Consider the following 26,925-nt stretch of genomic DNA (forward strand, 5'->3'; position numbering starts at 1 on the left):
TGTCGAGGGTATTATGTTTGTTTTAAGTTTGTAGACAAACTGGCTGGAGACGTGAAGGAAAATTTATTTTGGTTGAATTTGTAAAATCTAACGCATAATAGTCAAGCAAGAGATCTGAGACACAAGAGATATTTGGGTAATTGTGAATCGGAAGTCGATTCATTTTTTTGTTATGTCTTAAGACCGGTGAAAGGTGATAATACTCTTTGCATAATGACAGTTTAGAACAGAGTAATCACCATAAGATTTGTGCAGTACGCCGGAACTGAAGAAATTTTCGAAAATGATTGTATAGGATGACCACCAGATTTGTTGTCGTTTGCCTGCTTGATCCAGCCCCATTTACGTCTTAGATCGTTGTTCCTGAAGTACGGAAATGGTTTCCTTTGTTCCTGTGGAGGATTTGTCCGGTTAGTTCCAATTCCAGAGATAGTAGCAAGTTTTTTTTGCAAATTAGACATTTTTTTGCTAAAAGTTATAATTGCTTTCATTAAAATTTAAAAGGATTTGTAATAATTAATAAATTGTAAATTTTATGGTTTAACTTAGCTGTCATTTTAACTGCTTTTTTTTAATTTAATGTGAACATATGACAGCTAGCTTTATTTTTTTCGATATTTATTTGTTTTGTTTGTTAAAAAAAAGGTTAATCTCTGTGCGGTAACATTTGTAAGTTTTTGTAGTATCTCCAATCCCTGGAGTTTGTAAACGGACACATGTAATTTTTTTTATTCTGTATTTTGCAACTATTTAAATAGTATATTCTTCTTGTGCAATCTGTATTTTTGTAACTGTTTGTTAGAGACACAAATAAATGTTTAATTTATTGCTCCACCCATTTTGTTTATTTTATTTTAGAAAATCTCCTAACCTTTTTTGTGTGTTTATTTTTTAGGAAAGTAGAACCCTTCTTTCCTCCAGCAGGAAGTCTTCTCGAAGCGGCGTCCATTTGAAATAGCTAGAGGTATTTTATGTCTGACAATTTTATTCATTTTGTCCAGGAGATTTATGTAAGTATCCCTTTATTTCATATTTTTGTAGTTGCCCCAATCTCAACCCCCTTGTCGTTCACTTATCCACGACCCCAGCTCTCCAACAACCCCCTGAGTGCCGTTCGCACAAGTAACGATTGTTTTGCTTGCCCTATCTTCGCCCCCATAGTTTCTGTCCCCAATTTTATACCCCATAATCTTATCAAGATCGTTTTCCTCATATAAACACATATTATTAAATGTAGTAATAAATAAACACTTTCTAAGTTATACTATAATTTTATTTCTCACCAAATCTCAAGCCCTAAAAATTAAAAAATATATTTTTTAAAGTGCATATATAAATGCATATTGCATATAATAAAGGCATATTTGGTTACTTTTTAAGTGCATGTTACATGTATATTTTAACCATTTTTTAGAGCATATAATCCAGTCTCTACTAATAACCCTTGTGGTTGAAGCAGTTTGAAATAAAAAAAAATTGTAATAATTATTCTTAGCACAATTCAGATTGTTCATAGGATTTTTAGAGGTTAAATGTCTGAGTGCTGTGCTGAAATAAAGTAGTTATATATGTCATCTCATTGGGCAATAGTGATTAGCCTATTATTAACGATCGCGTAGGTCGTCGATATTTTGTGCCCGACGTTTTACTGCACGCGTAAAATTGATTGGTTCATAACTATTTGTGGTCAAAATACTTTATAATATTTTGGGGATTAAAAATTCTTCCCACGTAACTAAGCTTTATCCAAATTTATCAACAGTGAGGATATTACAAAATAACTTGTTTGTATACAGCAAATCATTCCGAATCAAGTTTGCCCCAATTATTTAACCCTTTGGAAATATTTAAAACCGTGATGAGCAACGTAATTACCATTTAATATTTTTCAAAGTCCCCGGAATTAAAGCTTCATTTATATGAAAATTAAATTGGAAGCTTTAATGATTGACCCGATCGAAATTGTTGCGATACTTTACTCACTCAATATTAAAAAACGGAATAACCCAATATTATGTTTGTTTTTTTTGTGTATTACAATATACTGCAATATTCTCTTAAAATTGATTAATTTTTATTCTGAGACATTTTCAGACAGATTTTAGTAACGAAAAAAATTAATTAGTATTTAAATGGGAATAAGCCACAATTTAAGGTTAAGGTAAGTTTACTGACGTTTCAATTTCTACTTCGGAAATCGTTCTCAAAATACAAACATTAGTAAATTAAACAAATTTTGTATTTTTTTTTTGTTACTTGGTGAAAAATTCTTCTAATAATTTAATTTGATCTGACTCATCTATATTGATAATTCAGACATACATTATACATTTTAAAGTGGACGACTTTAAAATGGTATTGCCGATATTGTTGAGTTGCGTTCCTGGGACGACTTTACTTGTAAGATAGTTCATTCGATTACATAAAATCAACTTTAACTTAATAAGAATATCCGTCAGAAAAAATCATAGCATATAATTCGTCTTTAAAAAGACAAACACATGCCATGATGATATTAAAAATCTGCTGTTAGTGATTCCATAGTCAATTATGAGGGAAAACCAGGAAAAAATCTTCATAATTCTATCCCTACATGGTAAATATTTGGTTGTGCATTTAGTTTACTTTCAATAAACACCAAATTCTGATTTTATATGTTTGTTATTTTTAAGTTTTTCTGATAATCCTTTTATGTATGGTATTGTTATTTTCCTCGTATTATTCCTTATGTATGCTGTAGGGTCTCGTCCTAAGTTGTTCTCTTCTATTCAGTCGACTGTTGAAAATTCCTTATTTTTAAAGATAAAGGATAATAATTTTTTAATAAAACAGATGTTAAGAAATATTTTTCCTCCAAGAGCGAATTTTCGTTGGAATAAGTAACTTTGGCTCTATCATATAAGGATTTAATGACTCCCTTTTTAATATTAATATTGTGATTTGATTTGAAATTTAAATATCTGTTGGTGTGTGTTGGTTTTCTATACACCTGAGTCTCATGTCCAATATTGTTCTTAGATATTAAAACATTCAAGAAAGGTAGTTTGTGATCCTCCTTTTCCATGGTAAATGTTATTGTCTCTTCTTTATCGTTTATATCATTCAGGAAAGTGTGCAACAACTCTGATCCATGAGGTCATATTGAGAATACATCATCTTCATATCTCCACCATACTGTGGGTTTTAAATTTTGTTTAAAAATAATATTTGTTTCAAAATCTTCCATAAATATATCGGCTAATAATGGAGATAAACTACAGCCCATTGCTAGATCAAAATTTTGTTTATAAAATTCATTATTTAGTTGAAAATATGTCTTATAAGGACATAATGTTAATAACTCCATTATAGCTGATATGTTTAGTCTTGTTCTAGTTGCCAATATATCATTACTCTCTAATTTTATAAAAATTAAATTGCACATATTGTAGAAAGTTACTAAACCTTCCGGCGGACGCCCTTTTTAAAATCACAAGAGTGGGCGGGCGGATGGCACTTTATGCACGTACCAAAATAAAATACATCTTTGGCAATGTAGAATAAACAATTAAACTCCTGGATTTCCATTGAATCCAGATTTGGAAAGTCTTCGGTTAGTTCTAAGTCCTGTTCTATAATTGCTTCAGTCCCACGTCTCTCTTAATCGCTAAAATCCACTATATCCTCTATATCTGACAATTTATCAGTCAAATCTTTTAACTCGTCTTCTTATTGCGCCGTCTCCTTTCGAAGGTTGGTGATACAAATGGCAATTGTATCTTTGGAAACTGCTGCACGGAAGATTTCTATGGATGAGCGGTGAAACCATCTCCTCAGTTCTTTCAACCACGAGCTCTGGCGTCTTTTAATTGATCTTTTGCCCAGTACTTCCTTCCAATATGATTTGGAGTAATTCATATATCTTACCTCTCAACACATCACCAAAGTACTTTATTTTTCTCTCTTTGATTATGCTAAATAATTTGTTCACTCATGCTCCAAAGTACCACTAGTAACTTTTTGTATCCATGGAATTCTCAGCATCCGTCAGTATATATACATTTTAAAGATCTATTTATACATTTCCATACCATGTCCGTTCCGTGCCATTGCCGAGTCCGGGTATTTTTAATGTTATATTTACAAATAACCTGGTTGTATCAGGGAGCGTACCGGGTCAAATAGAGAAGAAAACGTTATTAAATATTTCTGTGTAAAAGAGAGTTGAAAATATGGAGGCTTGGATAGAAGGTCTCACCGTGTTAGCATTATTACTTGATGAAGAGGAAGAGCAAGAGCAGAAAATTCGGAAACAATGAAGATGGAGTGTGCATCTTATGTGGGAAAAAAAGACAAACCAAAGTAGAATTTAAAATATACAGAAAAATTTTTTACGAAACAAAATTTCATGAATATTTTAGAATGTCCAGTACTCTTTTTTTCTTTTTCTTTTTTCTTTAATGCAGACAACCGTAACATACTAACTACACAACATCTCCTGCTTATCTGTTTACCAGCAGTTGCGTTCACAAATCGCAAAACAATAAAATTGTGTTTATACAAGTCTGTATAATCCATGTCACTTCCGTGCTTCGCCAGTGCCGAAAACAAAAATGTCGTTTGGGATTAATTTCAAGCCGGGCACGGATGGACTCCGTCCGTAAAACGCCAATGTATATATAAGTACTCATAAGAATAAACTATTGTTTTTTTTGCCGGGCACTGCTGTATCGACCTTTAAGGTATCTATTCTTTTTTCTATTTCAGAGTCTATTGTACAACTTTCACAGCCATACAGCAAAACAGAGAAAACGTAACATCTTATCATTCGAATTCTGAGCTCTAGAGTAAGGTCTGATCTTGTAAATTATTTTTTATGTTTATTTTCATAAGTGTTTTTCTCGCTTGTTCGATTCTTTCTTTTTTTGGGTTACACTGCCTATGATATTTGCTCCCAAATATTTTATGGAAGTTACCTGTTCTATTATTTGTTCCTTGGGGTACAAACTTACGTTTGTTGGTATCTTTGTATCATATATCAAATCAAAGCAAAAGATAACGAACAGTTTACGAAAGGTTCTTGCTTAACTGAATTGATTTGGAATTCAAATTTAGATTCTCCATGTCGGTCCATTCATCGTCTGTTTTGCTTTGAAAATTGTAGAATACATAGACTTAGGCAATATTCTGGAACTTGCTTTTTAAAGCTAAGAAATATTCGGATTTGAGCTTTTTGTTTTTAAAAAGACTCGAGGCGAAAGATCGAAAAATGTTTAAAATTCTCGACACTCAACTTCGAGTGACATGGTATTGAAAATTAGTCCAATATAAATATATTGGTATGGCCTAAATGTATGTTTCTCTATACTAGAAAAAACTCAATATCAAAGCTGGTGTTTTATTTTTTTAATAATGTGGCCACCAATATATTGCTTTTTTACAAATTGAGATTTTAGCAATAAAACAAATTTATTGGCTTTATCGCCCATGCTTTTGATATTTTTATAATTTTGAAATATTTTTATTGCCTTGCTAACGAACCTGGTATTGTCCAATGAACAGAAATAATAGTATACGAGGAAACATAAAAACATATTTTGTGTAGATATCTCATGCAAACTTAAAATGTTATTTGCTAGTTATTGAGTATTTATTCAATTTGCAGTAACAAAAATTGTTCAATTTCTTCTAGATGAAGTAATTTATATTTATATTATAAAGTTATCTATGGCTCTATTTCTTACTAGATTTTTTAAAGTTACACCTTGTGAAAGAAGACTCCTAAAAAATGACTGTCATGCTCCTAAGACATCCACAGTTAAATGTTTCGTTCGCGCGCAAAATGGTATTTTACTTCCCGTTTATCAAGCAACATTTATCTTACGACGAGTCAATCACCATCGGAAAAAAGAGGAGGGGAGCGAATTAGCTTTAAGTTTAAGAGTAGAAAAGAGTTGGTGATGAATTTCATTAATTATATTAATAAAATAATTAGGTTAATTTTGTGAATAACTAAAGCCAATGTACAAATAAATATAGATACCAAAAAAAATAAAATTTTAATAAAACGCTAAAATTTTATTAAAAAATTATATTTCATGAAATATTTTTCAAAGTGAAGATTACTGGTTTTGCTTCTAGACCTCTCATTTATTTTACTCCTTGATTTTAATTGAAAAATTATTTCTCAATTAAATCCCATCAGATATAACTGCAGCTTTTGAAATTTAAGTCAGAATATATTGTATCATATTATATTAATTTTTGAAAAATTGAAATTATTAAAAATAAAGTACTCACCTACAACATACATATATCCAGATTCCATAAAAGTATAAAAATTCGGTGCATCTGACGATACTTCACATTTATATCTACCAGTCACTTCTGGTTGAATATTTGTTAACACTAAGTTGTTGGGATTGCTCTTGATAGTCTAGACAGAAAAATAGCAATAAATTATAATGTTTATTAATTCCTTTTAATTAAAGAAGATGAACAGTAGTTCATCTCAGAAACTTTGCATAACACTCATTGGTCAATATGTTAATTTAAAAAAGAAAGATATATAACTTATGGATTTCACAGCTACTTACAATGTGTTCAACTAAATAAGTTAAGGAGGGTAGAACTGTTTGTCTCAAGTTGGTCATTTAGGATAATGTCTTTATTTTTTAATTTGTTAATTTCCATAGATTCCAATAAAGATAACTTAAGGCCTTTGTTTTTATGGTGTAGAACGTAAACTGCTTACGTAGAAGCAGTTTTTCTATTATATAAAGCCATTTTGTGCTGTGTTATCCGTTTGTTAGAAGTTCCACCTGTTTGGCCTATGTAAGTTTTTGGGCAGTGGACACATTTAAGTTTGTCTACACTACTGTGTGAGTGCTTTTTCTTTTGGCTCTGGTTTAGTGCTATTTCCTCAATAATATTCCCTTCTATCTCGGAGTTGGTTTTTGACATGAAAATTTCTATTAATCTATGTAACAAGCTATGGTAGGCTGCTATTGTATGTTTTTTTGCCTTCATATAAGGTTCCTTAGTAACTTTTTGTATTACCTTTCAAGATGAATAAACCTTGTGTTTTTTCCTACTGTTTCTCAAGAGTAAGAAGGAACGCTAACACAAATATGCTTTTTAGCCTACAGAAGGAGTTAATCAGTAGTCAAACGGAAGGATTCATTATTTTGGTTTTTTTTTGGGTTTATTTTAAAAAAGAGGGTTAAGTTATTCCCTAGGTGGATTATACACCTGATCCCAAGGGTTGATTCTCGTCATTCTTAGCTGTTTCTTCAGAGGTCCAGATCTCTACCAGACTATTCCCGGACAACTTCAGTAAACCAGCCGGAAGGACCTCCCTCATTGATTAGAGTGTGGAACACTGTCAATTTGTACTGTTTTTTATCCATCAATTTTAATAATTTTCTATAATAATTTTTTAACTTTAAATCATACTATTTCTTATCATAATAAAGAGCCGTCATTTTTTTGTAAGTAATAGTGAAGAATATTTAAAGACTAATTGTTGACTACAGGTTGAGGTTTTCAATCCTCCCTATTAAGGGAGTCTGCTGTACGGTTTTTTGTGTATACATTTAATCAGAGAGTTTATAATTAATATTTTCATTAATATATATTTAAACCTTTGGCACCTTTCCCATCAGGATAGAGTGTCCATATTACTTTATTAACACTTTTATTTAAAAGCATAAGTACATAATTACATTTCTATTAGGCGAGTAAATTAAATTTTTAGGTAGAATTAATAAATTTTCTTACTTATATTTATTATTTGTAAATTCCTTAAATAGTATTAGGTCCTACCTTTCAGTAAATTTAAATTCATATATAATCAGGGATGAATTTTGTATAATCGGGGAATTTTTTTTGTATATAACTAGGTTAACTGTACATAAGTGGTGATGGGTAGCATAAAAACTTAAGATCGACTGTATATATTTGATTAGGTATTAAATTTGTTGTTTAGACTAAATCATTCAATTAATACATCATTGATACAAAAAGGGTATACAGCATTACAAGATACCTTGAAAGGTATATGTTAATACTTTCCTGGCGCCCACTCACATCTTAGACCATATTATATCACTTACATTTACATCTATTTATATATTTTTTTATTACCTTGTCATCTATTTTTTCATTCTACGGTCTCCGTTAATATATATAATTTATATTTTACATTTTCCTATGTTTATCATACTGATCTAATTTCTTCCTTTGTGAGGATTAGTATTTTCATTAGTATATCAAGTTACATTATATAGTTGACCCTTAGTGGTGCACGAAGACAACCTTACTTAATTTATTTGTTTTTTTGTTACATTGGCACTCTATTTTAAATTGTTACATTACTTTTTGTTACAATTTGTAATATTATGATGTAAAAGGTTTTTTACTAAAACAAAAGTTTCTGCAGGAGAAATACTACTACAGGAAAATGATTTTTTTACGTCAAATGAAATGAAATTAAACTGGAGTTATTAGGTAACTGAAAATGTTTTATTTTATTAAGTAGTTCTATTGTATCTTTACGGTAAATTTAGGTAAAAAATTATAGTGTTCTAAAATAACCTCTAAAAGTTTTTTTTTGGAAAATTTTTTTAGACGGATCTGTATAAAAAGAAACTTTAGGTCTTATTGGGTGATCAGGTTTGTGTAGTTAATATAATAGTACAATTTGGGAGATAGTGGGTTTATAATATTGAGGTATGTCTGTTCTATTGAATTTAATATTGATTTTGAATTTTCTAACATCAGTTTAATGTGTTTTTAATACTTTTTTTCCATCGGATCTTTGTTTATTGTTTTAATATTTTAATTATTTAAAAATTCTATTGTTTTTTATTATATTCAATTTAACTTTAAGCAATAGTAGTTTTTGCTTAATATCTGTTTGCTTTTGTAAACACTACGTTTTTCTCTATTGATTTTTTAATTAAAATGGCTGTTTGATTTTCTTTGTAACAGGACTTTTTAGTTTCACTTCAAACATGGGTAATAGAGTTTGCAATGACACTTTTTTTCGACATTGTTGGCAGTTTTGTTTAACGCTACTTTTCACATTCTACACCTAAATATTCTAAGCTTTTTGATTATTATGTTGAGGTAAGTTTTTTACATTCTTTTTCTAGAAGGGTCCTAAGGTGATATGGCCATGTATTTCACTTAACACAAAGAGCTGCAAAGATTGTGACGGAATCTACACAAAGAGGATTGGTATCATAGAAGTACTTATCACATGATAAGATTGCTTGATGTATATTTTCATAAACCAATAATTTCGAATCAAACAAATATATCAAGTAGAGTCTTTATACTTACATCAACGTTAATCCCTGGGAGAGGAAAAATCTGCGTGCTGGGCAATTCTTTTGGAATATATCTATAAAATTCCTTGGGTCCCTTATACCACTTTAGCGTGTATAAAGGTTCTCCTTCAAGGTCATATCTACATTGAAGGCTAACAGTATCTCTCGTCTTCGCTGCAATGGGTATGGTAACTGAGACATGCCTGGTGGCTTTTGATCCTGAAAAAAAACGTTTATTTATTAAATTATGGTAGTACAATATTTAAAAAAGTAAGATATAGTCTTTTCACTCAACTTTGGAATATTTTGAGAGATTCATTGTCGTAAACATATATATTATATATAAGCGGGGATCCTACAGCTTCTGCCGCTTCCCGCATTTCGATCGCCATCTTTTTCTATCTCTCCAGGTGTCTTCATCAATTGCTCTATCTTTCATGGTTTCCATAACACCTTGTATCCAAGACTTGGCTGGTCTTCCTCGTTTCCTTCTATTACTTGGATTGTATTCCATAGCTCTTTTTGGCCATCTGTTGTCGTCCATCCTCTGTACGTCTCCATACCATATTAACTGTCTAGTTTCTATTCTTTCAGAAGTTGTATGTACTCTACCTGTTTTTCTTCTAATTTCAGAATTAGGTATACGTTCTACTCTTGATATACGGCAAGCTCTTCTTAGGTAGTCCATTTCAACCGTGTCGTAAACATACAACACGAAAATTCCTACCTCTGACTTTTATCGCCATAATAAACTTACTGTTGCAGACATATATTATGAAAAAATGAACAGTAATCATGAATAATTTGAGTGTATAATAATTCATTTATAATAAAATGTTAAAATACGGTATTATTGTTGCGATTGTTTTATTTTTAAGTGCCTATAACATAACGTCAACTATAAACATAATATCTGCATAGAAGCTTCAAAAACTAAAAATAGATATATAGCATGTCAAATCAGGTGAAAGAGAATTAAAAATGTAAATCAAAAATGTCAAAATATATTGGGTGTCCATGTATAAAAAAAAACATAAGTTGTTGGTATTATATTTCTTCAGTGAAATCCCCTAAAAAAAGAATGCGCCTTGTTTTAGACAAGCACACCACCACAGGAACTGTGCTGGGTGATAACAGAGGGAAGCTAAGTCCAAGAAATAAAATGGTTGGATATATAAAGTAGTTGGTCAGAGATCACATTGATTCACTTATTACCATTTCCAGTCACTATAGCAGAGCCAAACATTCTTTTCGAAAATATATGCCACTGGGTTCGTCAATTACTGGAGTATATGGAGCTTACATAGTATGGCTAAGAAGAAGATAATGGGCGATCTTCGGTCAATGTTGTAACTGTTTGACAATTAACGAGGAAGTTTCTTGAGGGGAGAGATGTTAACAGATGATGTAGGTGTAAGGAATCTGTTATTGTTTGTTGAATGAAAGAGTGATGTAATGAAATCCTTTAATAAATATAAATAACTTTAATAATTTAAATAATATAAAAGATCACTCTTTCATTCAACAAACAATAACATATACCTTACTCCTATATCATCTGTTAACATCTCTCCCCTCAAGAAACTTCCTCGTTAATTGTCAGACAGTTACAACATTGACCGAAGATCACCCATTATCAGCAATACGGGATACTTTGAACTATGTATAACCAATCATTATATAAAAATTCTTGTATTTTGTTTATTTCTAATTTATTACAATTTAATAGATTATTTCTTGTTGTTACTTTGTCTGCTAAATCAATTTTATGCATATTGAGAAACACAGACATGTAATATTGACATAATTACTATAACTTTTTTGATCTATATCTTTATAAGACAGCACCCTAATATGGTCTTTTTTATAATTTCAGCATTTAATTTACTTTGTACCGCTTGACCTGAAGATGCTTGCAAATTTTAGAAAGCGAAACCGGTCGTTTTGGGTAGTAAAATTAAATTGATTGTGAGTAAGTCTAATTTATTTCTTTTACCTATTTGAAATGGACTCACACAAGCAACACATTCATGATTTTAAGAAATTTAAACTTGAATAGTATAGAACTTCCTCTCAAATAGCAGGGTGCTCTCAAGCTTACAGAAGTAAAGAAAAAGGACTTACAAGATCTTCTTGATTATGTACCCATGTCTCACAAGCGTGCTTTACAAGAAGCTATTAGTGAAGGAATTAATACAACTGATGTTGAAGAAACTGTAGACGAATTAAGTTTAATTGAAGCATTATTTGTGAATTTTGCAAATTATTTTACTGCTATTAGCTTCCACAATACTTTGTTAACAAAATTATGTTTATTTTTGTAGAATAAAAAATATTAAACCATTTTTCTCTTCATTTTATTAAAATCTTGTAAATCTTGCAAAATCCTCTTTTAATCTTTCCGAAACCGTGCTACAAAAACTTACGCTTCAGGCCGTGTGAGGTAACTATAGTACCTTACTAAAATACTTTAATATTGTTTGGGAAGTTATACAATCAAGCACTAGTAACTAAAATAATTTGTTTTTATTATTAAAAAAATATACATTGTTTTTATTTTTACCTTTAACTAAAATCTTTATATTCATTATTTTTACAGTCAGGGCACACAATTTTTTTACTTTCTTCTCAATGTATATTGCAAATGGGTTTTCTGCATATACTACATAATATTTTAGTCTTTCTATCCCGTGATCTAGCACAAAAGCTGCATCTTTGATTTGTATAACGTTGAGTACCTCTAGCATTACTGATACTTTTCTTTATTACTGAGGTTCTCTGTCTCTCCTCTGGTGTTCTTTCTTTAGAAATTTTTTAAAGTACTTATACCATTTTTGCTTTATTTTAACATCGGTTCTTAACACTCTATCATTTACATTTTTAATCTGCAGCACGTGGATCAAGTCCTTTCAAAACTTTTCCCTTGCTTTAGCCATGCTGTATAACCTTTTCATCCCCTTAATTGTTTTCAACTCTTCATACAGCTGTGCAGATGATCTTTCCTTAGCGGTTGCTACAGCGCGCTTTGCTTTCCCTGTTATTCTTGAAATAGAAAGAGGTCCTGTCATTTTTGTCATCTGCTATCTTATAACCTGACTGACATACCAACGTTTTAGACACCTACCAACTGGACGTCTTGATTCTTGTGCTCTTGAAAGCCTTTTTTCTATTACTTGGATTATACAAAAAATGTTGTTTATCGTGAATTTGGTATTTCTCTGTAATTATTTGGGTCTTGTTTTCTCCCTTTCTTGTTCGATATTATCTATCCTTCTTTCCATGTCTAAAGTACGTTAGATTGTTAGGAATTAATTAAGAAAAATAAGTTGAAAGGACAATAAGTGAGAGAAAATTGCAATATCTTAGATATATCATGTGCCGAGAAAGATACGACAACTTGCAGCTAATGGTCGAAGGCAAAAAAAGTGTAGAACGAGTATAGAAAAACAAGAAATATTATAGCTTATAAACCTAAGAAAATTATACTGTCGTAGCTTAAAACAACCCTTTAGAGCAGTTGCTTAAAAATTTAGAGTGGCTGTGGTGATTAGCAACCTCTGTAACGGTTATAGCACTTTAAGAAAAAAAATTCTTGAGGAATAATCTGCATTATCTTCGACATTATTTAAAAAAATATTATTATTTATTTATTTATAGTATGGCATACAATAAGAACATATAATTAAAAATCAATATAAAACGTTACATAAAATATTACAAACGAACATCTAATGTATTATTAAAATAATGTAAAACATTTTCGGTCGCATTCGGGAACTCATCGAAAACTCCAGAGAATCGCCTTCGGTCAACAATGCAACGGTCTGTCGTTGCGCACTACAGTCACACTCAGGAATAAGAGCTTTTTCCCATTTATATAAGCTGTTAGCACATCTACCGCTGCTGGTTCTTATTCTGTTGAGAGTTGTCCATGTATTGCGACTCCTGTCGGTTTCTGATCGATACAGGCCATTTGGTGTGCTTCCTGTGGTGAATCGCTCTGCCATTATTTTCTTCAAGCATTGGTGAGGTTGAAATATTCCTGATGTAAGAAGTTTGCTCTTAACAATGGAGGATATCTGGAGCGCAGTCTAATTATTTCGATATCAAGGTCTGATTACTGGGTTTTCTGATACTGTGGCATTACTGTTAGAAAGAAATACATCTATCGCGATTTTTACAGTTTTGTGAAAATTATTGCTATTTTGTTTCCGGTTTAGAACGTCAAGTTTTGTAAAAAAATTCTTCGCCTACTTTGGTCATTACTTTTCCAATCGGGAAACTTTTTAGTGAATATAATATAGGCATTGAGTGCAGCCATATCAATCTTCTTCTTCTTATGCTGTCCCTATTAACGGAGGTTGGCGACCTCATTTTTAAAAGCTTCTCTGTCTTTTGCAATGTAGAATAATTCGTCTACAGTCATGTTTGCCCAGTCTCGAATATTTCCCAGCCATTACTTCCTCTTTCTACCTATTCCCTTTTTGCCATCGACTCCTTGAACAATCACATGTATATTCTCTGGTCATTTTATCTCCGGTGTCAACTGACCCTTTGGTTTTATTATAGTGTAAAATAATTTCAGGCTTACGTTTTGCTTTTTCATCAGAAGATATTTCGTTGCTGTGAAAGTGTGTATGAAAGAATATGTGTGTGAAAGAATAACTGCTTTTTTTTTGTAGGTACATAGGACACTAATGTGAGATCATTGGAAAATCCAAAAATAGAGGAACGTTCTTCGCGCAGAATTCGGAGCAAATTCGGCAGGAATCTCTTTTTTGTTAGCCCTTAGAGTCCCCATAATTGTCACTTGATATCTTAGTAGTTCTTCGGCTAGGGGAATTGAGGTAAAAGAATTATCTGTAGTAACTCCACGCCCCGATCCAAAATAGGGTCTAACCATATCTAAAACTACCCTAAAACCTTCTTCTCGTTGATTCACTTCTCGTTGATTTTCTATCATTCCAGTGTATATCTGACTGTTCAAAATATAAGCAGTATCCGAATCCGAACAAACCCAAATTTTTATTCCATATCGACCAGGTTTACTTTGTATATAAACTCTAAATGGACATTTTCCTCTGTATGTAGTTAACCTCTCATCGACTGTGATATTTTCACTAGGTGAATAATTATCAATGCAATTTTTTACAAATTGATCATATGTATTGCGAATTGCTTGTAATTTATCTGTTGTTTCTATTATTCTATTTGTTCTTGTGGAGGGGTCATCAAATCTTATGTGTCTGTAGATCATCTTGAATCTATTTCGAGACATTACAGCAGTAAAAAATGGTTGTTAATTTTCGTCCCACATTTCCGCGAAGTGAAGTTTTCTTCCGTGATTCCTTCCACTGACTATAAGTACCGCAATGAAAGCGTATAATTCAGTAATTGTAACATTTTTCCGAACCATTTGATCAGCAGGATCATTTTTCATTAAATACTTATCCGTGTTGATTTGTGTGCGTGCATATGTCAGCTAGCATATTCTCATTTACATACCATTGGAATGCTTGTTTTATTGAAGTAAGAGCCATGCTAAAACAAATGGCGAATTTATTAAAACGCTTGTTTATTTTCAAAATGTATACTCACCTATTATTTTGTAAACCTTCACGACCATTTACTATATTATGAGCACTTCGCCTTGTAGGTGCAGGTGGTTGTGTTTTTCATTCATATCAAGATTTCGATTTTAGTATTTCGGCAACTGGCTCAAAAGTAGATTTTTCGATTTCGTTTTCAAGGACTGTAAGTTCATCTAGAACTATTTCTTGTTCTTCGACATTGTCCGTATTTTCTGATTCACTATCACTAATCTCGCATTCACCGTCACTATTGTCACTTTCTTCTAAAATTCTACGTAATTCCTCTTCAGTATAATATTTACGTCGCGCCATTTTCTCCGAAATACACACATACGTGAAGCAAAGCAAAGTAAAGACTAATAGTAATCTAAAAATAGAATATTGTTTATGTATTTATCTGGCCCACGACAGGAATAGACGTATATGATTCCAATACATAGCAGGACGTGCGGGGTAACGGAGGTACCCCAAGTAATCAATTTCAATTTTAGTAGAAAATTGAAATTAAATCTAATAACTTAAAAAAAAGATTTAGTAATGTATTTTCTTAGATTACCTGGAGGAACAAAAAAAATAAAAATATTTTAAAAAGGTATAATAACAAAACCGCATCTGGGGTACCTAAAATACCCCGCACGGTCACGGAAAGGTTAATAAGGGTATAGTTTTATGGAATCAAGCCACAATTGGTTGTAGTAATAATTACATTTAAAAAAAAACTTTTTCTTAGTTTAAAAAAAAATGTAATTATCATTACAGCCAATTGTGGCTAAATCCCAGAAAACTATACATTTATCAAATATGCCACAAATAAATAGCTTCAGAACTTATCCTCTTTTAAGTTTTGTTAATAAAATAAAACTTGTTCGCCCTTACTATTCTATATTCTATAACATGTTATTAAACTTTATAGTCAGTTTTCCAGAAACATGTTTTTGCAGTTCGCCTTTGCGCTTCCAAGCTCCTGATATTTAACATTGTCTTTTTCGACATTTTTAAATATTCGCTCTCTATCTCGCTACTGTGAGGTGCTATTGATGATTTGATTGGGCAATCATTACTTTAACGAAAAAAGAAGTCATGACATATGAACTACTTTTTTGCTACCTCCTCTAGTTTTCGGTATACCCTGCAAAACATACCAATTTGGGACAACCTGTACATTTAAAAATATAAGAAAATTGAAATTTTCTTTTGTAAGAAAAAATCTGAAAAAAGATGACGTCTGTATCATAAAAATCTGAAAGACGAAATTCAAAATTATATTCGAGACTCTAACCAAGCAGGCACACAACACAACTGGCATGGGGCGCTTTCGGCAAATTAGCATATATCTTGAAAAACACCTCCATTCCTGTAAACTTAAAGAAAAAGGTGTATAACACATGCATACTACCAGTTTGTACTTACGGCTTGGAGACAGTAGCCCTTAGAAAAAAATCTGCTAAAAAATTAGAAACAACGCAAAGAGCAATGGAACGAATCATGCTTGGAATATCACTAAGAGACAAGATTAGAAACACCGAGATAAGACGTAGAAGGAAGATTAGGGATATTGTGGAAGAAATTACAAAAATGACTGGGCAGGCCACGTAGCCCGTTATAATGATAACAGGTGGACACGGAGAATTCTAGAATGGAGACCAAGGACGACAACAAGAAGCATGGGAAGACCTCAAAAATGATGGGTAGATGACATAAGAACAGTGGCAGGCAAACAGTGGATTAGATTGGCGCAAGATAGAAAAAGATGGAAGCAATTGGGAGAGACCTACATTCAGGAGTGGATGGAAAATGGTTGACAAAGAAGAAGAGAAGAACCAAGCAGGATAAAATTGATACTATAAAAGAAAAAATGCTACATGGAGGTAATAAAAATATTAAAACAATATCTATTACCAAATAAAAAAAGTATCTTCTTTTTCATCTTCCTTCTTTTATGTAGGCTTTAAAGCCTGTCTCTTCGTCAATATTAGCCTCCTAAGTTGTTTAAATTGTCGCACCATCTTTTTCTTGGTCTGCCAACACTTCTTCGTGCATTTGGTGACTTATCTCGTACTATTCGTATTATCATATCCTCTGCCATTCTACTAATGTGTTCGTTCCACTCCTGTTTCTGTTTTTTCACCCATCCATTTATGTCTTCTATATTGCATGCACTTCTTATGTTTTCGCTTCTCTTCCTTTTTCGCTTCTCTCCCTTTTTCTCTCCGCAAGAAAAAAGTATAAACGACAAAAATTACAACACACTCGCGCAACAAAAAAAGGAAGACATAAAAAAGGGAAAACTATGAAGTAAAAGATTAACAAAAAACATGATAACTTTAATCTACGTGAAAAGTAAAATGTGTAAAAGATTTTAACACAAATAAACACCCACAAAGTTTACTTATTATTAAATTTTATTGCTGTAAATATTTATCGCAGATTTCCAAATTTTTCCATGTTCAGTCATATTGGGGATTGTATATTTTACATGGTATACAAGTACAAGCATGTTTACTTCTACGAATTCTCGAATTCATAATAAAAATATAGTACTCTCAAGTCAAAAATAAAAAACTAAAAACTAAAATATAAAAGTTGTCTCCAAGAGCTATAAAACATTCGTCAACGGCTGGCTGAGAGCTACGAACGGAACTGGAACTTCACTGGGCTTAAAGCCCGAAGCAGATAAAATCCTGAAACTTTCGTATAATATCTTGTCATCCCCTAATCTCTTCACCTGAAATATGTATTTTTCTCTCAGGTATACCGCCCCAGCTCGAATTATTCACTTCTCTATTTCTAGCTCGCGAAACTTCCAGAAAATCTAAAATTAATGGAAGAATATTATAATATGCAAGAAACCTGAAGTGCTTGGCTTCTAATTTAATTTCATTAAAATCATTTCCAGTTCTATACAAGCTAAGAATTAACTTATTATTAAAAGAAGTAGAGCTTATCGATTGGCGTTTAAGCATAAGATTTAAAAATGAAACCTAAAAGTTGATTTGCTTTTAGTAAGAGAACTAAGTTTTTTTTTGTCATGCTACCTATATTATATTACAAATTACCTTTTCTAGAAAGAAGAAAATGAAAAGTGAGTACTTAGAGTAGGATACAGAGTTGGCCTCTACGATTTGGTTTTCTGGGCATGACGATATTCTTCGTATGAATTTCGATATTGATTTTGTAACTATAGTAAAAGCCACAGTTAGAGTGCAATACAGGTAAGATAAGCAATGTTTTTTTACGGAAGAATGGCTGACCACGTTACCGGTTTGCCCCGAGCGGCGCATCAGGACCGGATTTAAAAATCACAGCACTGAAATATACACGCACACAACAATTGAATACGGTTGTATAAAAGAATATCCTTATTGTTTCAACTAAAGCATGATTTAATCATCGATGTTTAAATAAGAGAGTTACGCTTTCGAGGCTGTCGTTGAATTCTCATGTTCATAATCGTGTGCAGAAGATTATTGCCCTAAGTAAGGATTACTCTTTTCATCACATTCGGTCTCAACTAAACGTAGCAGATGTTTCGACTCGTCTCATTGATATTACACTCAATTCCACACTCTCAATGGTATGGTTGTCAGGTCCAGAGTTTCTTATTAAGCACCCTCTCGATGTTTCTCAGTTTAAGATTATTCTCATCACGAAAAACTTACCCGAGATTCGGTCAACACAAGTTACGTTAACCACGGCCTCCCCTGAAATACAAGTAAATGAAACCTTAAAATTCATTTTCTTCGACTTTCTCTCACATACAAAGAGTATCGGCCTATGTTTCTAGATTTATCAAAAATCTGAAGAATAAAAGCTTTAATCTCCCATTGCTCTCGTCTTCCTTACAGAATGAAAAAATTGAAGGCAACTCTAAAGCATTGTACAATACCTTCAATTACGATCATTTCACAGGGAACTATCAGAATTAAAAAGTGGAAAACCTCTCTCGAACAGATCGCTTAGGCAACTAAATGTTTTTTATGATCAGAAGTATTGGAGGTAGACTTTTCAATGCTCCCCATCTCTCTTACAATGAGAAATATCCCATAATTCTTCCTAGTAAGAATCGAATTGTATCTTCCTACCTACTTTACAGTGACCCACAAGTGTGTCTGTCTCATTTTAGAATGAAATTTTGGCCTTTGTCGGGTTAAACTCAAATAAAACAAGTAATTCACAACTGCATGGTATGCCACAGGTTTAAAGCAAAACTGTTATCTGTTAGTTTTCTATTAGGGATAGAGTTGTGTATTTGTCTGATTGGAGAATCTATTGCAACTGGCTAAATGACTAATGTCTATGCCATTAAAAAAAAAAGAAAAAAAAACCAGTCACCCAGTTTATATCTGATATTAACTGTACCGTGTCTGGTCTGACAATGCGACTAATTTGTATGGGGCAAAAAACGAGCTCCATGAACTCTATAAATTTTTTATGAATGAAGACTGTGGTCTTCATCCATTAAAGACTTCGCAGCTCAGAACCAAATTACTTTTAAGTTCGCTACTCCTCTTAATCCTGCAAGTGTAGATGAAAGAGGCATTTAGTCAGCTAAGTTTCATCTCCGTCGTGTGATCGGAAACGCAGTGCTCACTTACGAATCCTTCAATACAATACTATGCCAAATTTAGGCGATTCTTAACTCTAGACCACTATTTAGGGTCTCAGAATGACCAGAAGATCTTTCCCTTCTTTGCCTTGCCCATTTTCTGGTGGCCAATCTCTATTAACCCCACCGGAGCCCAGTAATATTTTAGAGATCCCAGACAACAGACTGTCCCTCTACCAGAAATTGTCTCAAATACAATTATTGTTCTAAAATAAATGAAGTGTCTCTTACCTCCAAACCATACAATCTCGATCCAAGTGGTGTACTGTTACTTAAAGTTCCGTACAAGTCGATGATATAGTACTCATAATAGACGCCCACCTACCCCCGCTAAAGTGGGAAGTAGCAATAGTCTTAGAGTTAATTTTTTTTCTTCTCTTTTCTCCTTTCTAGTTTCATATGTTAAGCCTTTATCCCCCTGGCGGGAAGTATGTTCGAATAAATGCATTCGAGCATGTAAAACTATTTATCAATATTTTTAATTTAGTATTTAACTCTACTTTTGACAAAAATGCACCTACTCTAAAAAAAAAAGAAAAATGTCAAACGATTGTTAACCATTTGTCAACAGTTTTTAGAATTATAGTTTTTTGTGCACTTAAAACTCTTACAAAAAAGACTCCGAAAAATCAGGCACCCCGCCTACTCTCCGAGCGAATTTAGTCCCGCACGGTGCAACATCTCATCAAGGATTTACTCCTTGGCACATTTATATAGTGCTCTCCGAATCTATGAAAGGTTTGTCCAGCTTATGGTATAAAAGCAGTCAATAATAAGTTTTTAAAGTTTTTGGATTGGTAGCCTTAGACCCACGTGGTTGGTACATCTTTACATTCACAATCTTCGTGATAATAACTTGGATAGACAATAGTGCACATACATTTTTCAAAGACTTGGTAACTAGTAGTAGTATTTAGTAGTAGGAATTTTGTTTAGTTCTTTGTGTATTTATACTGATTTTATTTATGCTATTTATTTTTCCCTCTTTTTCACTTTAATAAATCGTTTTGTACCTTTGGATAGGTTTTTGAACCATTAGTGTTTAAGACATTCTTATATTACAGGTAAGAGCTCTCATATTTTGTAACTAGCAATCTATGTTAGACTCTCTATCTCATTTTAGGACATTCTTCATGTTTGTCCTATTGTGTAGATACTAATTTTATCTACAAATAACATGAAGACAAATACTATAAAAAAAATATAATATATCAAAAACTCATTGTCGATAGCTTATCTATATTTATCAATTTTTAATAACTTCCATTGTAAACATTATTTGAGAAAAAAAGTGCATTATTAAAGCAAATGTCTCTCTTTGTCGATTTGGTTACTGGCCATTATACAAAAACTTGTTGGCAAAAACTAAGAAAGCTCTAGCAATTCTATATTCTCAAGCAGTTCTATAGTTCTATTTCATTTTCGCAAGCAGATGAAAGTACCTACATTATGGAGCCGTTGCCAGTATCTGTCGTGACTTTCAAACAGGATATGACTCTTAGTTTGCAAGTAAAACGTGTGGTGTTAAATGTATTGAACTATCATCTGAACTTAAAAAATGGTGACAGCTTTACTCTTATATATATATATATATATATATATATATATATATATATATATATATATATATATATATATATATATATAGAGCTTCAGTGAAAACGAGTCATCGGGTACTATTTTGCGCTAAGGCCTTCACCTCATTCCAAGACTTTCCTTGGCCTCTTATCTCGTCCATGATGGATCTTCTCCAAGTTTGTACTGGGCGACCTCTTTTTCTTTTTCTTGAGGATTCCACTCTAGGGCACTTTGTGATACTGGAACTATTTTTTCGGAGTGTGTGACCGATCCAACCCCACTTTCTGGACTTAATTTCATTTTGTACCCTCTTTTGTTCGGTCAGGTGTAGCAGATCTTCGTTTCTGATGGTGTTAGGCCAGAATATACGAACAATTCTTCGTAGACCTTTGTTAACAAAGACCTGCAGTTTGTCTGTGAGGGTGTTTGTCACTTTCCAGGTTTCACATCCATAGAGTAGAACAGACATGACATTTGATCGGAATATTCGGATCTTTGTCCTTGTAGTATACTCGCCAGATCTCCAAACAGGGTTGAGCGTGCTGAAAGCTTGTTGGGCTTTTCGTATTCTCATACGAATATTGTCTTCTGTACCTCCGTTTTCGGTTATGACACTTCCAAGATACGTAAAGTTTTCCACATTTTCAATCTGCATATTGTCGATAGTAAATAGCGTGTTGTTCTTTGCATTTATTCTCATGGACTTGGATTTACTAATATTGATTTTCAAACCTATTTTATTGGCTTCAGTGGAAAGTGTTTCCAATTGGTAAGCCAGATCTTGGAACCTTTGACCTAATAGTCAGATATCGTCCGCATATTCTAGATCGTTTAGGCGTGAGGTTAACGTCCATTGTATCCCTCTTGTGTCGGAGTCTAGTTTGGAGAGAACATAGTCTATAGCTATGTAAAAAAGAAACGGAGAAAGCACGCATCCCTGACTAACTCCAGTAAGTACGTCGAATTCGTCACTGTTGATCCTATTGTGTGTCACGCTGCATTTTGCATCAGTATATAGTGACTTTATAATAGAATGTATAGGGGTGTGTTGCATTCAACCGATTATTCTATTATTACCCTCACAGTATTAATGTGGTCTATGCAGCAGGATTCTGGTCTAAAGCCTGCTTGATTAGCTCGAAACTCAACCTTGTTTGTTATTTTTTTCAGTATGATGGTCGTGAAAATTTTATTTGTGACAGTAAGCAAGGTTATTCCTCTCCAATTTTTGCACAGTGTGAGGTTGCCTTTTTTTGTAAGCTTGATAATGTTACCTTTTTTCCAGCCCCCTGTAATGTGGTTTGTTTCCCACAACTCTCGGATTATGAGGAGCAAAAGTTCAGCAGTTAGATGCAGATCAGCTTTAAGTATTTCAGCAGCAATGTTATCGATTCCCGGTGACTTGTTGTTTCTCAGAGATTTGATAGCTGCTATTATCTCCGTTTTGGAAGGGGCTTCGCAAGAAATATGCAAGTCTATATTCTGCGGGTTTTCGACAATTTCGTCTGCGTTATCTCTGGAAATACCTAGCATCTCCTGAAAATGCTCTTTCCATCTCTATACTTGGTCATCTATTGTAGTAAGTAATTCGCCTGTCCTGGATCTTACAATGTTCGAACAGTTGGACCCTTTTTGTGTTAGTGGTCTAGTAATTTATGTTGTGTTGTGCAGCTGTTTCTGCTTGTTTTGCCAGTTCTTCGGCCCACCTTCTTTTGTCTCTTCTTGCTTTTCTTTTAACTGATTTATTTATTTTTTGATATTCCTGTTGTCGGTGTGCTCTTCTTTCTACAGTTCTTGCTTGCAGGATATCTTTTTTCCGTTGTTTTCTTTCCTCGATAAGATTCCATGTTTCATCTGATATCCATTCCTTTCTATCTTTCTCTTTTTACCCAGTTTGTCTTCAGCTATTTCTGTCAAAACATCTGCGAAATCTTCCCAGCTATTTATTTCACGTTCTCTTGTTTTGACTTGAAGTTCCTCTCTAAACATATGTCTTCCTGGGACCGTTTTGAGTTTATCTAGATTGTTTTACTCTTACTGTGAAAAATTTTTCGAAAACTGTGTAAGTGTTCGCAAAATTGATGACATCCACGAAAAGTTTCAGCAAAGCGAACTAAAACCGGTACAAAAAAAAAACAGTTTCCAGTCCAATTCACTTAGACTGTATAGAGAATACTTACGATAAGGGAGTGAAATCTTGAATAAGGAAACTTGTTCATGACTTTTTTGGAAAACATACCACCAACCGTCGACAGCATAACGATGAGAGTTAAGGATGATGAGGAGCTACTAGCTTTTTTAAAAACCACATTTATTAAACTACCTAAATGACATGGGGTTTGAATATGGTAAAACAGTTCAAAATTCGATAATGATGGAAAGAAAAGATTTAATATCCTGGAGACATAAGTACCTCAGACAAATAAAAACATTGATAAAGGAGTATAATGTAAACCTTGTTTATACCGATGAGTCTTGGACTAACGTCGATGCTTCAGTTAAAAAGGAAGGGAGGGACACAATGATCAAGAATCCACGAGGTGCCTTCATAAAAGGACTGTCTACTGGACTGAGAGCTCCAACCCAAAAAGACCCTCGGTTCTTCTTCATGCTGGAAAAGAAACTGGTTTTGTAGTATGGACCGAAATAACTTCCTTGGCCAACAAGGAAACTGCTGATGTACTGATTATAGTGATTTATATCTGAAGTAAAGATTTAGGGCGCTGTCTCTATTGTTGGGGCCTCTTATTGCTGCTATTTCTAATTATGCTACTATTATTCTTGTTTTGTAGTGTATAATGGCTGAAATCTGTTTGCAAGAGTTTTGTGCGTGTGTTGGAGTGGCACAGGTCTATTTACTCATCGAAGGGTAAAAAATTTCCTGTTCCAAATGTTAAATTGGACAAAACGGTTTCAATAATTTGCCGATTCTTGGCCTATTCGCTTGTGTTCTCTAGTCCTGTATTTCCATTTCGATGTCTCTCTTGACTAACCATTGTCCAAACATTTCTTTTGCGATTAGCCCCTTCTTTTCTTTCCTATTTGTCCTACCTGTAATACTAGGTTAGTTCCAAAATGCAATTTTTGTACGGACCAGAAATCGTCACGAAACTGCCTGTGCATATACGTTTTTTATACGCATTTTTACTATATTGTAACGATTTTATTAACATCAATGACCGGCGGCTAATATAACATTGCACCCTCCTTAAGAGATGGTTTTTCCTGGAAGCTTAATAAGACTGGAACTGATTGCTACTATCAGCAACTGGACCATCTTAGACAACTACCAGTTATATAAAAGTGACAAGGGACGGTTTCCTTTCCGCACCAATAGCTATGCGGATTGCAACAGACTAGTCCTGGACTTAGATGTTTTTAGAGATCTCCTCGAACATATTTTGGACAACCCTCCAATCTAATTGACGGCACTCTAGCTTTGACATGGCTAACTTTTGAACGTTGACTTTTGCAAGTTGCATCGACTTTTTCCTCAGAATCTTGCTTATTCGGTAGATAACACCGTTAATCTTCTCCATAATGAGGTAAGGGTCTTCCCAGAACTGCTGCAATTTGGAAGAACAACCATTGTTGGGCTTGTTTGGGTTATAAAGCCAGACTTTGTCGTTCTTCTTAAAATATCCCTTTTTGGCTTGGGTATCGCATCCTTTCTTCATTCGGTCGCTAGTGATCTGAAGATGGCAACAGACCAGCTCGTGTATATATTTTTCTTCGCAATTCGTTCACATAATCTTCACCAGCTACATCTTCTCCAGGTCGACATCCACTGAATAATTATCCCCGTACAAATTCAAGTACGCTTATGCTCATTGAGGAAGCATCACATTCTATCGATACCCGTTTTACTCCCTTTGCCCTGGACCCTTTGCTCTTGTCCAGGAATATCGAAGCTTCAAAACAGTGTGTGTTTAAGGTACCTTATTGCTGTGTCCATATGTGTTTATACATCCATGGTTTCAATGGAATGATTCAAATATAGTCCTAAAAGAAACGGATGGTAAAAAGAGATAAATCAAAAAAGCGGCTGTAATTATGCTAAATGAGACCAATTGTGTCGCGAATTCTTCGGCAGAATGTAGTAGGATCTGGTTATCCATGTTAAAAGAGGAAGTTATTAAAAGGAAATTGGCCAGTATTAGCAAGTCAGTAACATATAGAAGATATATTATTTATGTTTTTTAAATAACAAACATATAAAATCAGAATTTGGTGTTTATTGAATATAAACTATATGCACGACCAAATACTTACAATGTGGAGATAATATTATGAGGTTTTCTGCCTGTTTTTTCCCTCCTTATTTAGTATGAAATCACTAACAGGAGAGTTTTACTGTCATCATGGCATGTGTTTGTCTTGTTGCTATGATTCTTTCTGTCGGATATTGTCAAGTTAAAGTTGATTTCATGTAATCGAATGAATTAACTTACAAGTAAAATGGTCCCAGGAACGCAACTAACAAAATATTGGCAATATCATTTTAAAGTTGTCTACATTAAAATGTATAATGTATGTCTGAATTGTCAATATAAATGAGTCAGATAAATTGTAATTATCAGAAGAATTTTTCACCAATTAACAAAAAAAAAAACAAAATTTGTTTAATTTACTAATGTTTGTATTTATGAATGCACTGTATAACTTGCAGATATCAGTATAAATGCAACTTAATCAAATTCTTGCTTCTTTTAGATCCCTTGAACCATAAATATCCCTATTACGCAAATTGTAGCATCGACAGCAGAAAAGTTTTAAGCCGACATCGTCTACAAGAAATGCAATTTAAATCTTACCTCTTTGTGGAGCTAAAATTGATTCACTTGTTTTCCTACTTCAGTAATCAATCTTGGCCAAGCCACAGGAAATTGAACATTTGATATTAAATAAATTAGATCTTCTCCGCAGGCTCATGTAGATCCCAGAAAATTGGTACAACTTTTTGCTTCACGAGTAGAGTAATTGCTTTTCTAATTAAAGCAAAATTGATAAACTGATTGCCAAAGCAGTAATTATAAAATGGTAAACACTTATTTGACACTAATTAATGAAAGATTATGTTACAGTTTGTAACAATAATAATTATGACAGATTTTATTTAATAACAGAATTAATTATTAGCATTTTTGGTGGAATAATTGCTCACAAAAATATTTAAACAAAATGTAACAAATAAATTCAGTGAAATGGAACAAAACCAATGAACCAGTCGCTGTCGAAGGATGCAGTCTGCTCAATATTCCTTTCAAGTACCACAATTGTACCGACTGACTCATGTTTGAATAGTTTTTATAGGCCGGTAAAATTGGAAGTTTTCCCTTAAGAAAGAAATATTTTTTTTCCGACTAAAGCAAAAAATTTAATTAATATTTAATAAACAAATCAGTGGATTATTGCAGTATCTATTTCATCTCTTAAAAATTGACAAAAACTTTCATTTTCTGACTGTTCAAAGAATATACGTTCAGATAGAAGAAATCTCATTTTATATGAAATACATTTTTTCTTCAAACGTCAAATAATGATGACATTACTTATCTAACTTGATGCTGTCATAGTCTGATGACTCCGCCAGCAGCAGTTTTTTGCCCATTTCTTTACGGCGGAGGGAAAAATGTTGTCATGGCAACAATATGAAACATGTCACAAAGCAACAATACAAATGTCATTAACAACAATTAAACATCATTTTTATTTATAGTAATATTAAAAGTACAATTAGTTAATGAGGCATTTTCAAAATTGAAACCGTGCAAAAATGTTCCCGACTCTTGATACGCATTGGTAATTGTTGATGATACTGATGGTCGAGAACAACTTT

The 26,925-nt window shown here is 33.0% G+C and overlaps 1 protein-coding gene across 1 annotated transcript in view; it reads right to left on the reverse strand.

The window, feature by feature from the left end:
- The window catches only part of LOC140447206 (uncharacterized), a 427,560-nt gene that overhangs the window by 249,646 nt on the left and 150,989 nt on the right, over nucleotides 1–26,925 (reverse strand). The window contains exons 2-3 of the mRNA XM_072539719.1: nucleotides 9,325–9,530; nucleotides 6,280–6,415 (exon numbers count right to left, since the gene is read on the reverse strand). Coding sequence (XP_072395820.1) covers nucleotides 6,280–6,415; nucleotides 9,325–9,530 — 342 coding nt within the window. The remainder of the gene's footprint in view (nucleotides 1–6,279; nucleotides 6,416–9,324; nucleotides 9,531–26,925) is intronic.

This window comes from Diabrotica undecimpunctata, chromosome 8, assembly GCF_040954645.1.
Source record: "Diabrotica undecimpunctata isolate CICGRU chromosome 8, icDiaUnde3, whole genome shotgun sequence".
NCBI classification, from domain to species: domain Eukaryota; kingdom Metazoa; phylum Arthropoda; class Insecta; order Coleoptera; family Chrysomelidae; genus Diabrotica; species Diabrotica undecimpunctata.